Source organism: Schistocerca gregaria, chromosome 6 (genome assembly GCF_023897955.1).
Source record: "Schistocerca gregaria isolate iqSchGreg1 chromosome 6, iqSchGreg1.2, whole genome shotgun sequence".
Classification (NCBI taxonomy): domain Eukaryota; kingdom Metazoa; phylum Arthropoda; class Insecta; order Orthoptera; family Acrididae; genus Schistocerca; species Schistocerca gregaria.
Window position 1 is genome coordinate 371,232,441 of NC_064925.1, and position 14,686 is coordinate 371,247,126.

A 14,686-nucleotide genomic window follows, 5' to 3' on the forward strand; every position below is an offset into this window, starting at 1 on the left:
GTTAAGACAGACACCAGAAAAAGGACGTTCTTTCTGGTTCACCACGCGTTTGACGGATTTATCTACTACTAAAACTGACTTCTTCTTTCCAGCAGTTTCTGGAGATTCGGAAGTGTGAGTATTACTAAACTTTAGGAGTTTCCCTATGTTGGCCACTCTTTCTCCTGTGTATAAGGCAGCATCAGACTCATAACTCATTTTTAAAATAGATAAAAGTCACAAATAGCGCTTCAAAAGTTACGAGTGGCTACGGCGAAGTTAATCCGGAAACAATATGACTGCAACAGAACACGTGATTGAAAGGTAAGACTGGCAGAACCGGAAACAAGGGAATATTGGTCCGTGGCCATACTCAGTCTTTCACTATTTATCAAGAAAGCGATTATAGTAGGTAAACGAGTGATGACTCTTCTTAGTATTCGAGTAAACATTTAATACAATGACCAAGATAAGAACCTTTTTCCACTTCGTTATAAGAGAAACTGGCGGAGAACTGGAGTGTCTTTTTTTAATGTATTAAGAATGGATTGACTGAGATTAAAGATTATAAGGCCACGTTCAACAGATACTTAAATGTTACTCGACAGAAACAAAAATTTTCGCGCTTGAAGAGGCCATTCATTTTCTATATAGACAAACGTTCCAACCGGAGTGCCCTGACCAGTCCTCTGTTGTGACATGTTGAATGGAATCTTCTGCAGGTTTATATTTGCAGGTGACAAACAATTTATACAGGGTGGCCAGAAACAGTCTGAAAAGCTTGTTGCAAGGTAGGTTGATCTGAGAAATAGCAGATAAGAAAAAAATTCGATATAGTGTGCCGTTTGCGAGTTAAGTAGCAGTGAAATTAGCAATCAGGCTGTTGCACTCGCAAATTCAAGCGGCCCCCCAGAGATGCTGTCGCCAAACGTGTTGTTCGTTTGGTTTCCTAAAACCGAACACGAGAGCGATATAAAAATTAGACATGGGACGGCAGGAAGAATCGAACCCGTGCCGAAGGCTGAGTAGTCTCGCGCTATCATCTACACAAACGACAGCAACTGATACTAACTCTATCTGGCGGACCGCTTGAATATGTGCCGAAACGGCTGATTGGCTAACGTCAAGGTAATTTACTTGGGACAGACAACCATATCCCACAATAAACTTAACAAACCCTTCAAACTATTTCAGATCATCCTGTATGAATAAAAGAAAGTAATTGCTTTTTCTTTATCAAAATGATAATATATATTTCTAAATCAAGAAGAAACAATTATCTTTTATATAATCTTCAGAAGATTTCAGGTAATTTTATACATATACTTCTAATTTTTTACCATATCTACTGAAACTGACGACCATAAGGAAAGAAGAAAATTAGTTCTGAGCAGAAATAAGAAGCATATTGATCAGTGTACACAAGTATCATTTCCTGTCATTCCATTTTCATTGATTCATTCATTCCGCTTCAATATGCTTAATTCAGTTCACCAAGTAAACGTTTTGTTGGTCTTAGCCTGATGCATGCCTTTCCATTTCACAGTGCTTCGATCTGTATGTCCACTAGGAAACGAATCAGAACCCTGTATCAGTAACCAGCCCTAACAACCACTAGACTTTTCGTTAACGGCCTTCATCCTCCCCTTATCCCTTTCTTTGCTTTCGCAAAATTGACCTCGCTCGACGCAAGTTATCTAACCTGTCCTGATAGCCTCAAATAACGTTTCCCATAGTGCAAGGTGCCGAGCTCTATGAAATATCGGAATCTAAAATCTTATATGAGACAATAAACTACCAATAACTGGTGTTTCTCCAGCAGAACGAATTCAGGTGGAGCTAATCCATGTGCTCCTGTAGGCCAGCCTTGTTACAGGCTGACGCGCTGATAGGAAACCTTACTCACATGTAAGACATTAGGCGGGCGATACAGGTCAACAGCCTACCGATAAGCGAGAAAAGTCCCACTTTTCGGCTGCGTCATCGAAAAGACACGCCCATTACGGAAGTAGTTCTGAAAAACAGCTGAAAAAAAGTATTTCACCCTTCGAGACACTAAATTTATAAGGTGTTTCGCTTGTTATTGAGGTATTGTCTAACGGCTGCTTCGATACAATCCCTCTTTTTAACGTCAAGTCCACCAAAAACGTGAGTGGCGACAAAAACTAAGGAGCACATCAGAGGAGCAATGTTTCTCGTCCGAGTTACATGTACTATCTTTTATTTAATCTTGTATTTGCTTATTTTTGCTAAGAGGGAAATCATGTCATGTTTTGAACAAAAGTGCTAATGTCTAATCCTGCACAACCAATACAAATCAAAATAATTTCTGAGATTGTAAACGGTTCGTAACAGTGCTGATTTTTTTTATGCCTGGCAGCAGCTCGGTCCATGGCGTCCACTCGCTAATATGTAAATTCGCTCCCCACACCATGATGCCGGGTGTTGGCCCTGTGTGCCTCGGTTGTATGCAGTCCTGATTGTGGCGCTCACCTGCACGGCGCCAAACACGCATACGACCATCACTGACACCAAGGCAGAAGCGACTCACATCGCTGAAGACGACACGTCTCCATTCGTCCCTCCATTCACGCCTGTCGCGACACCACTGGAGGCGGGCTGCACGATGTTGGGGCGTGAGCGGAAGACGGCCTAACATTGTGCGGGACCGTAGCCCAGCTTCATGGAGACGGTTGCGAATGGTCCTCGCCGATACCCCAGGAGCAACAGTGTCCCTAATTTGCTGGGAAGTGGCAGTGCGGTCCCCTACGGCACTGCGTAGGATCCTACGGTCTTGGCGTGCATCCGTGCGTCGCTGCGGTCCGGTCCCAGGGCGACGGGCACGTGCACCTTCCGCCGACCACTGGCGACAACATCGATGTACTGTGGAGACCTCACGCCCCACGTGTTGAGCAATTCGGCGGTACGTCCACCCGGCCTCCCGCATGCCCACTATACGCCCTCGCTCAAAGTCCGTCAACTGCACATACGGTTCACGTCCACGCTGTCGCGGCATGCTACCAGTGTTAAAGACTGCGATGGAGCTCCGTATGCCACGGCAAACTGGCTGACATTGACGGCGGCGGTGCACAAATGCTGCGCAGCCAGCGCCATTCGACGGCCAACACCGCGGTTCCTGGTGTGTCCGCTGTGCCGTGCGTGTGATCATTGCTTGTACAGCCCTCTCGCAGTGTCCGGAGCAAGTATGGTGGGTCTGACACACCGGTGTCAATGTGTTCTTTTTTCCATTTCCAGGAGTGTATATCAAATAATATATTTCTCGACATAACTGCTGAAGTACTTCTCACCTTAATTACCGCGAGTCCATTCTCCGCGACTCTGTCCCCGGATGTTAACACAGCCCACCCGCAACTTGTGACCTCAGAACCACAGCCCACCCTCTACTTGTGACTTCAGAACCTATTAAACAGAATAGCAGTGCTAGGTACTGCAAGTTTTTGCATTTACTACTGGCCGTAAATACAAGAAATATTGATCTCATTATCCTATCATGATGTCCGTTCTTCTTCTCAGTATTTTCCACACATTCCTTACTTCGCTGATTTCGCCTGTAGTTTCATCAGAGACAAGGGTATCGTCAGTAATGCTCTAAGGAAGTGTGATGGGTACGCTATTATTCTCCATACACACTGATCAGCCAGAACATCATGAACACCTACCTAATAGCCAGTATGTCCACCCTTGGCATGGATAACAACGGCGTCACGTCGTCAGATGGAACCAACGAGGCCTTCGTAGGTCGCTGGAGGGATTTGTCACCACATCTGCACTCACAAGTCTCCTAATTCCCATGAATTCCGGGAAGGTGGGCGATGAGCTGAAACCCCGTTCAATTACATCCCAGATCTGTTCAATCGGGTTGAGACATGACGAACTGTGTGGCCAGCACATCAATTAGAGCTCCTCACTGTGTTCCTCGGACAACTTCACCACACTCCTGACCTTGTGACAAAGCGCATTATCTTGCTGAAAAAATCCACTGCTGTTGGGAAACATGATTGTCATGATGGGTTGTACGTGGTCTGCAACCAGTATATTAAACTCCTTGGCCATCATAGTGCCTTGCATTAGCTCCACTATACCCATGGATGCCGAAGTGAATGTTCCCCAAAGCATAATGGAGCTGCTGCCTGCTTGTCTCCGTGTACCCAAGTCATTTGTACTAAAATCACTTCGATCAGAACCACAGCTCTACCACCACAGGGACAGATATATATAGGGTATTACAAATAGGTACGGCCAGACTTTCAGGAAACATTCCTCACACACAAATACAGAAAAGATGTTATGTGGACATGTGTCCGGAAACGCTTAATTTCCATCTTAGAGCTCATTTTAGTTTCTTCCACCTACGCTCAATGGAGCACGTTATCATGATTTCATACGGGATACTCTACCTGTGCTGCTAGAGCATGTGCCTTTACAATTACGACACAACATGTGATTCATGCACGATGGAGCTCCTCCACATTTAAGTCGAAGTGTTCGTACGCTTCTCAACAACAGATTCGGTGACCGATGGATTGGTAGAGGCGGACCAATTCCATGGCCTCCACGCCCTCCTGACCTCAACCCTCTTGATTTTCATTTATGGCGGCATTTGAAAGCTCTTTTATACGCAACCCCGGTACCAAATGTAGAGACTCTTCGACTCTTCGTGCTCCTATTGTGGACGGCTGTGATACAATACGCCATTCTCCAGGGCTGCATCAGCGCATCAGGGATTCCATGCGATGGAGGGTGGATGCATGTATCCTCGTTAACGGAGGACATTTTGAACATTTCCTGTAACAAAGTGTTTGAAGTCACGCTCGTACGTTCTGTTGCTGTGTGTTTCCATTCCACGATTAATGTGATTTGAAGAGAAGTCATAAAATGAGCTCTGACATGGAAAGTAAGCATTTCCGGACACATGTCCTTTTAACATATTTTCTTTCTTTGTGTGTGAGGAATGTTTCCTGAAAGTTTGGCCGTACCTTTTTGTAACACCATATATATATGTGGCTGCTTAGACACAGTGTATCAAAGTTTAAAAGCTGTGATTTGATCATCTATTTTTCCACAACCGTACCAACTGAGTCATGCTAATTGCCAGTGAGTTAGCATATTACACAAATGTTCTCGTATTTATATCGACAAAATTGATTTACGTAACCTAAGTTACATGTTTTAACGGTGCCCCTCGTCACGACTGTGTCACTTGCCATTACGTCAGAGAAAGCCCTTTCTCCTTCCTGACTATCCTCGCCCATCTCTATAATGTCATTCTCTCTATCGGCTCCTAGCCCAACCTGTGGAAGACTTCCTGTGTGCTGTTATTCCTCAAATCCAACAAACCCCCTTCTGTCGCCTCTTCCTATCGTCCCATCTGCCTCACCTCCATCTTTGTCTTCAATAAGGTCCTCGAATCTATCCTCTCCTGTTGTATTCATCAGCACCTTCATCAACACCACTTCATTCCCCTTACCCACTGTGGCTTCCGACCTTCCTTCTCCATCGAAGACAATTCCTTAACCTCATCCACCTTCTCTCTCTCCAGCTTAACTCCTGTCCCTCCGCCATTTTTCTTTCCCTCCACCTCCAAAATGTCTATGACAGCGTACAGCATCCCAGTCTCCTCTTTAAACTCCAAACCTACACCCTGCCTATAAGTTTTGTCTGACTGGTTGCTTCACTCCTCTCATGGCATCCTTCATATGTCACCCTCCACAACACCAGCTCCCATCTCTTTTATCCCACTGCTTGTGTCCCACAGGCCTCTGTCCTCTCCCCTCTCCTCTGTCTCCTGTACACCACCGATATGTCCAAGCAACTCCCACCTGTCCACCTCCTCCAATATGCTGATGACACCGCCTTCCTGGCTCTCTATCCTACCCTTCAATGGTCCCAATGCACCCTCCAAACCCACCTTGGCCAGTTCACCACTTGGTGTAACCAGTGGTCCTTCGTCTCAACCCCTCCAAAACCCAGGCAATCATCATAGATCGCAACCACCCGCTCCTTCTGTCTCCACTATTTGTACCTCACCATGTATGGTCGTCCCATCCAGCTCACCCCCACCCTGAGGTACCTTGGCCTCACCCTCGACCATCATCTCACCTGGACCCCTCACCTCATGACCATCCAGCAGAAAGCCCATTCCCACCTCTGACTCCTGTCTGCACACACATGGGGATTGCATCCTTCCACCATCCTCCACATCTACTAATCCTTCAGCGTTACCTGGATCTCCCCCCCCCCTCCCGATTTTTACAAGATCCTTCAAATCCTATAATGCCACACTCTCCATCTTGCCTTCTATATCTGCCTTTCTTCCCCCACATGATTCCTGTATGACTTCATCCCCTTCCCCCACTTCCTCCTTTTCCTTCAACATCTCCACATCCTTTACACTGTCCACAGGCTTGATATCCCCACCCCCTGGTTTCCCCCTTCCTCTCCACCCCCACCTGCTGCTGCACCTCTATCGCTGTATCCCACCCTCTCTCCACCTCCACACACTCCATCTCCTTCATCAGAGCAATTTCCAGTACCTCTCCCTCCCAGATGTTGAACTTCGCTGTGACATCTACCCTTCCTTCCATCTGTAACCTGGTCTTGTTCCCCCACCCCACCCCAGAGCCCCCTTTTTCCTCTCCCCTCCTTCTTCCATAGATTTTCCTCCTTCCCTCCCTGAGTCCTTGCACCCCCTCCTCAGCTGTTTTCTTCTCCCATCCCTTCCCTCCCCAGCTCTCCTCTTTGGTGTGCCCCCCACCTCATCCCCCTTTCTCCCCCCTCCTCCTCACCTCCTTTTCCGTTTTTTCCTTTTCCCTTGTCCTCCTCCCCTCCCCGGCAGATCCAACCCAGGTTTTTATTCATTATCAGTGTGCTGCGTTAGTGTTGTGTTTCGGTTCCGTTATGCAGTGTCATCTAGTGACGTGGTTTTAATTGTGTGTTCGACCTGTTTATAGTCCATGACTTTTCCGTACCCCGCCGTCTGTCACGGGGCTAGTTTCATCGTTCTAGACTTTTTATGCTCTGGCTGCACTTTGCCTGGTGGCTTTTAATCAAGTCTATGTTTTTTTTGTAATATACTTTATTAGATTTTTATCTCCGATTTGCAGTCGCCGCATTATCTGCTTTATTTTCGTATGTTCTGCCTTTTTTGTTTCGATATTTGGCCATGGTTTCTTCTTTATATTGTTTTAAATGTCTTCCTGTCTATTTATGTCTCTCGGCCGAAGAGCAGCTCTTATACTGCTGCCAGCCCACCCCTGATGGGGAATGTAAATAACAATAAAGGAACATTTTTTAACTATTACGTGGGTTCTACTCAAGTCTAATGATTTATAACGCTTGTAAAACTTGATAATAACCTAACACCGAGATCTAGATTACGAACTAAAACCTGTTGTACAGTCAAATCAGGGTTATTTCTTTCAGAAAATTGTGAATAGTCTCTCCACTTACTCCAGTCACATATTCCAACTCCATCATGCGCTTCGCACTTTGTTTTTCTTGCATACATTTTTTTGGACGACGGCATTGTGCTGTACGCACTTTATTATTCACACTTGCGTATAATGTTGTAGGCTTAAGTATGTATCATTTTTGCCAGCCAGTGTGGCCGAGCGGTTCTAGGCCCTTCAGTCTGGAACCGCGCGACCGCTTCGGTCACAGGTTCGAATCCTGCCTCGGGCATGGCTGAATATGAAGTCCTTAGGTTAGTTAGGTTTAAGTAGTTCTAAGTTCTAGGGGACTGATGACCTCAGATGTTAAGTCCCATAGTGCTCAGAGCCATTTGAACCATTTGTATCATTTTTATCTTTTAATTTTTAATAATATTTTTAAACTTTTTGTCCCTAATTTTTATGTTCTTATCTGATTTCTACTCATTTGTGTTGTATTTTCCTCGACAGCCTTCTAAAAAAGGGCACTAAGCGCCCGAAACCAGCGAAGAAATCTAAATCTTTTATGCAACTGGTTGCTTATTATTTCATTATATACGACTACAGTTGCTGAAGATGGAAAAAATACTAAAACTTCTGTTGTAAAAGCAGTGAATTCTCAAAATCATTTACGATGTGTGCTACCTCGCAGACCTAAATAATAAATTTATACCACAGTTTCTTTCGGTTGGAAGTAATTGTTTGAAATCCTGCCTTTTTATAATTGTGTGACGTTATTCGCAATTTAGTATTCTGAAACTCTTCCTTGTTATTGATATTACTGTGTGAGAAGTTATCTGAAGTATTTTCAAATTCATTATTATTATTATTATTATTATTATTATTACTGCGTGAAGCATCATTTCCAATAACTTGCTGGGAATGTTGGAATTTTAAATTGTTAAAATTATCTGAATGGGACGTTTGTTGGCTTTTAATGTTGTAAGAAATGGATGTTGTCTTAAAGAAATGTGACACCCACTTCATACTAACCCTTCCACTGAGTGAAACTGTAACAATGAGTAAAGATAAAGGCTGTGACACGTCAGTCAGGGCTGCAAGGAGTGTCAGAATCAGTGGTAGTATGTATATTACTGGGAAAGGCAGCACAATTAACGGTGTTAATACGGGATTGCCCGGTCAATTAGAAGCACAGCCGGTACAGTGGAGTGTAGACGTGTCAGCTGTTGATCTAGTTGCTCCTTCTTCTGATAAATCGACTGAGGATGTGCAAGCATTTGTTGAGGTCCTTAACGATTTCGCAGGAATTGAAGCTTGGACTGATGTGGAGCTTTTATGAATGGCAAAGTTAAGGATAGTGTGAGTAGCAAAGGCTCATGTGGGATTTACGGAAGTTCTTAAGAGAGCAGAAGCATTTGAGGAGTTTGAGAAGGCGTTGGTACGAAGGCAGAACAGTGCCAGACAATTCTGAGAGCAGTTAGATATGGCAGTGAAGAAGAGAGTCTGTGGAAGAATTTGCGGATAGGGTAAGAAAGATCAGTGGTTGAATGAGTGAGTCGGACAAGCATTTGACGCATGTTTAAGGGGGCTGCCCCCAGATATGTCAATTAGGGTGCAAACAGAAGTTCCGGTTGATTTTTACGCAGCTGTTAGGCTGACAGTAGAATGCGAGGAAATTCATGTGTTGAGCGAATTACAAGGCAGGCAGGTAGTATTTTCAGCTAATGTAAGGTGTTGTGAGTGCAGAAGCAATGTCGCCAACACGAAAGAATGAACATAAGACCAGAGGTCAATAAAATGGCAGCTGTAGTCTCGGGGGGGGGGGGCAGTGTATTGCGGAAAAACAGGCGTTAAACGCCGGAGGGAACACGATGTCCGACACTGGGCGTTCCCAGTAAAATTAGATGCAACAGAAGTGTATGCAGGGGCGGACTGTATGATGGAAGGAGAAGCAGGAGAGAAGAATTACAGTATGTTACTGAACACAGGGGCCAGATGCCATTGAAACTGCATTACGAGGAAAAGTGAAGCATCTGAAGAGAAATGAATGGAATCAAAGGACACGTATTTTTCTGTGGGTACATTTGAGTCATTGTGTCTACATGTATGTGAGGCCTACTACATGATTTTGGAACTGGATTTCTTGCATCTGTATCGTGCCAAAATCGACCTACATCAACATACAATGGAGCTTGACAATATGAAGTTTGGGTTATGTGAAGCTGTTGCCTGTGATGAACCGATTAAACCGTGAGCAATTGTACTGTCTCGATTCACACGACTGCATACCCAAGGGTACCAGGAAATCGTTTTGGATTAATTTTGCCTTTAACGTACCTACAGGAAATGTTATGCGTGGTGGAACCGTCAGAAGGAAATGAATTACAAGATCCGGCAGGTTGTTTTGTGAAAAGGAGTATTGTACGTGTGCGATCCGTGAATGGGGAAACAGCCATACCTGTAACCGTGGATAATTTTAGCGCCGAGGAGTTGAGGTTAACAAAGGAGTTGTGAATCGCTAACATGGGTATACTGGGTGAGGAAGAGTGGGACAGGAGTAGTTTCGGCCTCGAGCCATTGAAACTGCATTACGAGGACAAGTGAAGCATCTGAAGAGGAATGATAACAAACAGATGGAGGAGCTACTGTTGGACTTTACAGATTTTTTCCAATGGGGCCATTGGCATCGATGCATATTACGTAGCATCAGATACCGATGGGGCGTCAATTACCAGTGTACTTGCAAACCATATAGAGTACTGAGGTACTTACAGCCGATTCTGGAGAAGTTCATTAATCAGCAAATGGAGGATGGGATTATTCAGGAATGTAATAGCCAACGGGCCACAGGAATTGCCATTGTGCCTAAAAACTCAGTGGATGGGTCAGGAAAATACAAGTTTTGTTCCAATTATCGACAATTAAATGTCAAGACTGTAACACATGCCTACCCTTGCCAAACACTACGGAAATTATAGACGATCTGGGCCAGTGCAAGTAATTTTCGAGGACAGGCTTGGAAAGTGATTCCCATCAATTGAAAGTGGTTCCAGAAGACTATCTGAAGAGAGCATTCCATACAGGGAGACAATCAATTTAGGACGACGTCTTTTGGATTGGAAAACGCACCTACGACATTTCAGATATTGTTGGATAAGGTTGTAAGAGGTTTAAAATCATGTCAGCCTATGGTATATCCGAATTGTTGTTTGAACTGCTAAGTGACCACGTTTCATTCCCGTACAAGGCTACAGGGCAGACAAATTTCTTCAAAAAAACTTCCTAACATCTAAATTTATATTCGATTTCGCGAAATTTCTCTTTTTCAGAAACGCTTTCTGTGTTTTAGTCAGTTAGTTCTTTTCTGCTCTCTACTTCAACTACCATCAGTCATTTTGCTGCTCAAATGGCAAAACTCGTCTCCTAATTTTAGTCTTATTTTGTGATCTAATTCCCGTAACACAGTCTGACTTAATTCGACTACATACCCTTCTGCTACTTTCGATAATGTTCATCTTATCACCTCTTTTCAAGGCACTATCCACTTGGTTTAACTGTTCTTCGAAGTAATTTGCTCTATTTGACAGAATTACAATGGCACTGGCAAATCTCGGAAGTTTTTGTCTCTCAGCGGCAAACTTTAATGCCCTTTCAAAATTTCTCCTTGGTTTCCTTTACTGCTTGACCAACGTACAGAATGAACAACGTTGGAGAGAGCCTACAGCCGTGTCTCACTCTGTTCTCAACAACTGTTTCCCTTTCATGTCCTTTGACTATTCTAATTGCAGTCTGGTTTCTGTAGAGGTTGTACATAACTTTTCGCTCTCTATATTTTATCCTTGCTATCTTCAGAATTTCAGAGAGGGTAGTCCAGTCAACACTGTCGAAATCTTTATCCAAATCTACAAACGATATACACGTAGGTTTGACTTTCTTTAAGCGATATTCTAAAATAAATCTTAGAGTCAATATTGCCTCGGGTGCTCCTATTTTTTCTTGGAACGTAAACGAATCTTCCCCGACATTAGGGTCAACCAGTTTCTCTTTTTTCTGTAAATACTTCGTGTCGGTATTTGCAAATTTGACTTACTACACTGATAGTTCGATAACAATCACGTTTGTCGGCTCTGCATTCTTTTGAACTTGAATTATTTAATTCTCCTTGAAGTCTGAGGGTATTTCGCCTATCTCATGTACAGGGTGTTAGGGGTTAAGTGCAGATATTTTTATTCGTGACTGAGGACAATGTATACAATGTACTGAACAACATTACATCAGTATTTACTTCATTTGCAGGATAATAATTATAGTTATTGGGAGTTGTATGTTTTTAGTTTGGTTAGTACCTCCAAGCACATGTGGGAAGAGCAAGCCGTTAATGCTTCTCAGGCGAGGCGTTGAACGCAAAACGGTTAATCTATACTGACAGGCATACTCCACTTACTGGTGCAGTTACGATCGTGCACAATACCTCGAGTATTAAATTTTGTAACTTGTTTGTGGGAAGACTGACACAGAAAAAGCAACTAACACTCAAGTGGGTACTTATTAAGGTACAATGTCTGCACGAACACGCCTAATGCTCTGTATCGTTCGCACCAGGTGGAACAGTTTTGTCATGACAAGGATGTCAATGACGTAGACAAACATTATGTAGACATAATCAATGTCCACATTAGAGGCATCTTGGTAGAAAAGGAAAAAAAGCAAATGAGTAGCATCTGAAATTGGTATTTGGTTCGTAGCTAGCCATGACAAACAAATAAAACAGTATCCAGTACCACCCTAACGGCCTGGGACAGATTTGTCAGTGAGTGTACCTGGTTGCCACCACGCGCCCTTTGCGGCCGCCCTTCTCGGGTGGAGGTGGGGGTGGCGCCTTCTCCGGCTCTGGAACTGCCGCCTTCATTGGCCGCTCATCCCGGAAGGCCATCATCTTCTCAGTCATCCCTGGTTGCTTCATAGTCTCCTCTTCGATCGTCTCGTGCTGCAAAATCGAGGACCATACCATACGTCATTAACCATATCCAGATCTCACCTGATACCATTGAAGTCTTATGGCCTGGGAGGGCCTCGAGGAGTAGGCCAGCTGCTTAATTCGAAAGATTTTGTCTCGTCAAGGACAGTGACACCTCATCTTGAATGTTGTGTTGTTAGGGGGTATTTGACCAGTTAACGCAGTATTGGCTAAGATTTGTGCTAGTGGGGAGCATCTGAAGTGCTACTAGTTTCCTCCATCAGCGTGCTATTTGGAGGAGGAGCGAGTGAGGCAGATAAATTCCTAAAGCTACAGCAAGTGGAGAATAGCGAAGAGGTATTTTTAATACAATGAGGGTGTTCATAGTTGGTTAGTACCTCCAAGTACATGTGGAAAGAGCAAGCCATTAATGCTTCTCAGGTCAGGCGTTGAAGTGTGAACGTGTAGACGCAAAACGGTAAGTCTATACTGACAAGCATACTCTACTTACAAGGGGAAGGCCTCAGACACGGCCAACCGATTCGGCTCAAATTTGGGAGGTCGCTTGTATACAGTCTAAAACGAAGGAATCTAAGATATTTTGGGTCAACACCCCCGCTTTTTTGCGAAAATACCCCTAAATGTTATGACGAGCAGTCGACTCAAAATTGGCGGGATCGATAGGTAATTGTAAATAGAGCATTTTTCATCATCAGGTATGGGGGTCCGCAAACGCAAACTTTTCCAGAAATCGAGGAATGAAACTTTTACAACTGCCACTTCTGTACCCACATGGTAAACGCTTTTCACCAACAGCACCGATAGCGCAACGGCCAAGGTAACTGGCTGGGAATCGCAGGACCCGGGTTCGAATTTCGAAGAAACCTAGTGGATGTTCTTCCATTTGTTTGTATTTTTCCATGTATAAATTGATAGGTATAGGAGGGTTAATAAGGTAAGTAAATCAATAAGGAATGATAATAATAAGGTAGGCAAATAACCCTCCTATCCCTATCAATTGAGATATGGAAAAATACAAACGAGAAGCATAACATCCGCTACGTATCTTCGAGATTCGAACCCAGGTTTTCCGATTCCCAGATAGTTACTTTTTTTTCATTTTGTTCGTTGTTGATCGTTGGGTTTGGTCGTTGCGGAAGTCACATGACATCCGTTCAAGTTCGTTTGTTGATACACTCAGTTTTTTTATAATAGATGCCAACCAGCTCCCTGACCGAACACACTGAGCTATCGTGCCGGCTTTACCTTAGCCGTTGCGCTATCGGCGCTGTCGCGGAAAGCCGTTTACCGTGTGGGTACAGATGCGGTAGTTGTAAAAGTTTCTTTCCTCGATTTCTGGACAAGTATGTGTTTGCGGACCCCATACCTGATGACGAAAAACGCTCTATTTACAATTATCCATCGATCCCGCCAATTTTGAGTCGATTGATCGTCATAAACTTCAGGGGTGATTTTCTCAAAATCGCGGGGGTGTTGACCCAAAATATCTTAAGGGTCTTTCGTTTTAGGTTTTACACAAGCGACCTGCCAAATTAGAGCCGAATCGGTTGGCCGTGTCTGAGGCCTTCTCCTTGTTAGTGGTGTAGTTACGACCGTGCAGAAAACATCGAGTATTAAATTAGGATCGATGTTTGTGGGAAGACTGACACAGGAAAAGCAGCTAACACACTGACGTGGGTACTTGCTAGGTACAAATGCACGAACACACCTAACACTCTGTATCTTGAGCACCTCATTTTTAAATACAGGATTTTTATCAATGAGTTTGTTTTCAAGATTTTATTCTCATTAATAATTAACAAAAACTTTTTCATTGGGTGTCAATGACTGTTCCATCTAACTTAGGGATATTTTTACTAGTAATAAGCTGTCGTCAGCTAGAGTGCTTTATTTTTTCTCTTTTAGTACAATGTGAAATGACGTGTGGCTGGGGCCTCCCGTCGGGTAGACCGTTCGCCTGGTGCAAGTCTTTCGAGTTGACGCCAGTTGAGCGACTTGCGTGTCTATGTGGATGAAATGACGATGATAAGGACAACACAACACATAGTCCCTGAGCGGAGAAAATCTCGAGCTCGAGCCCTTAGGAATGACATTCCGTCGCGCTGACCACTCAGCTACCAGGGGCGGACTAATACAATATGTGCTGGAGCTATAACTCTAGTGCTAAGTCAACTTTTTTTTCTTTTGCTACAGAATTGAATTTATCTCGTAACTAAATAAGTACCCTATATAATGAAGATGTAAACAGAACGAAACATCTTAAGCATCATACGAAACAAGTTACATATAGGCATATGACGCTAAGGTATATGACACTAAA

At 43.9% G+C, this 14,686-nt stretch overlaps 1 protein-coding gene across 10 annotated transcripts in view; it reads right to left on the minus strand.

Moving 5' to 3' along the window:
- LOC126278677 (nascent polypeptide-associated complex subunit alpha, muscle-specific form-like) overlaps positions 1-14,686 on the minus strand; it is a 125,258-nt gene that overhangs the window by 34,914 nt on the left and 75,658 nt on the right. For all 10 annotated transcript variants that reach the window (XR_007550766.1, XR_007550767.1, XR_007550768.1 and 7 more), the window contains one exon: positions 12,209-12,375. Coding sequence is in view for 7 of the 10 variants with exons in the window: in XM_049978921.1 (XP_049834878.1) it covers positions 12,209-12,375 (167 nt within the window). In the remaining 3 variants the exon portion in view is untranslated. The remainder of the gene's footprint in view (positions 1-12,208; positions 12,376-14,686) is intronic.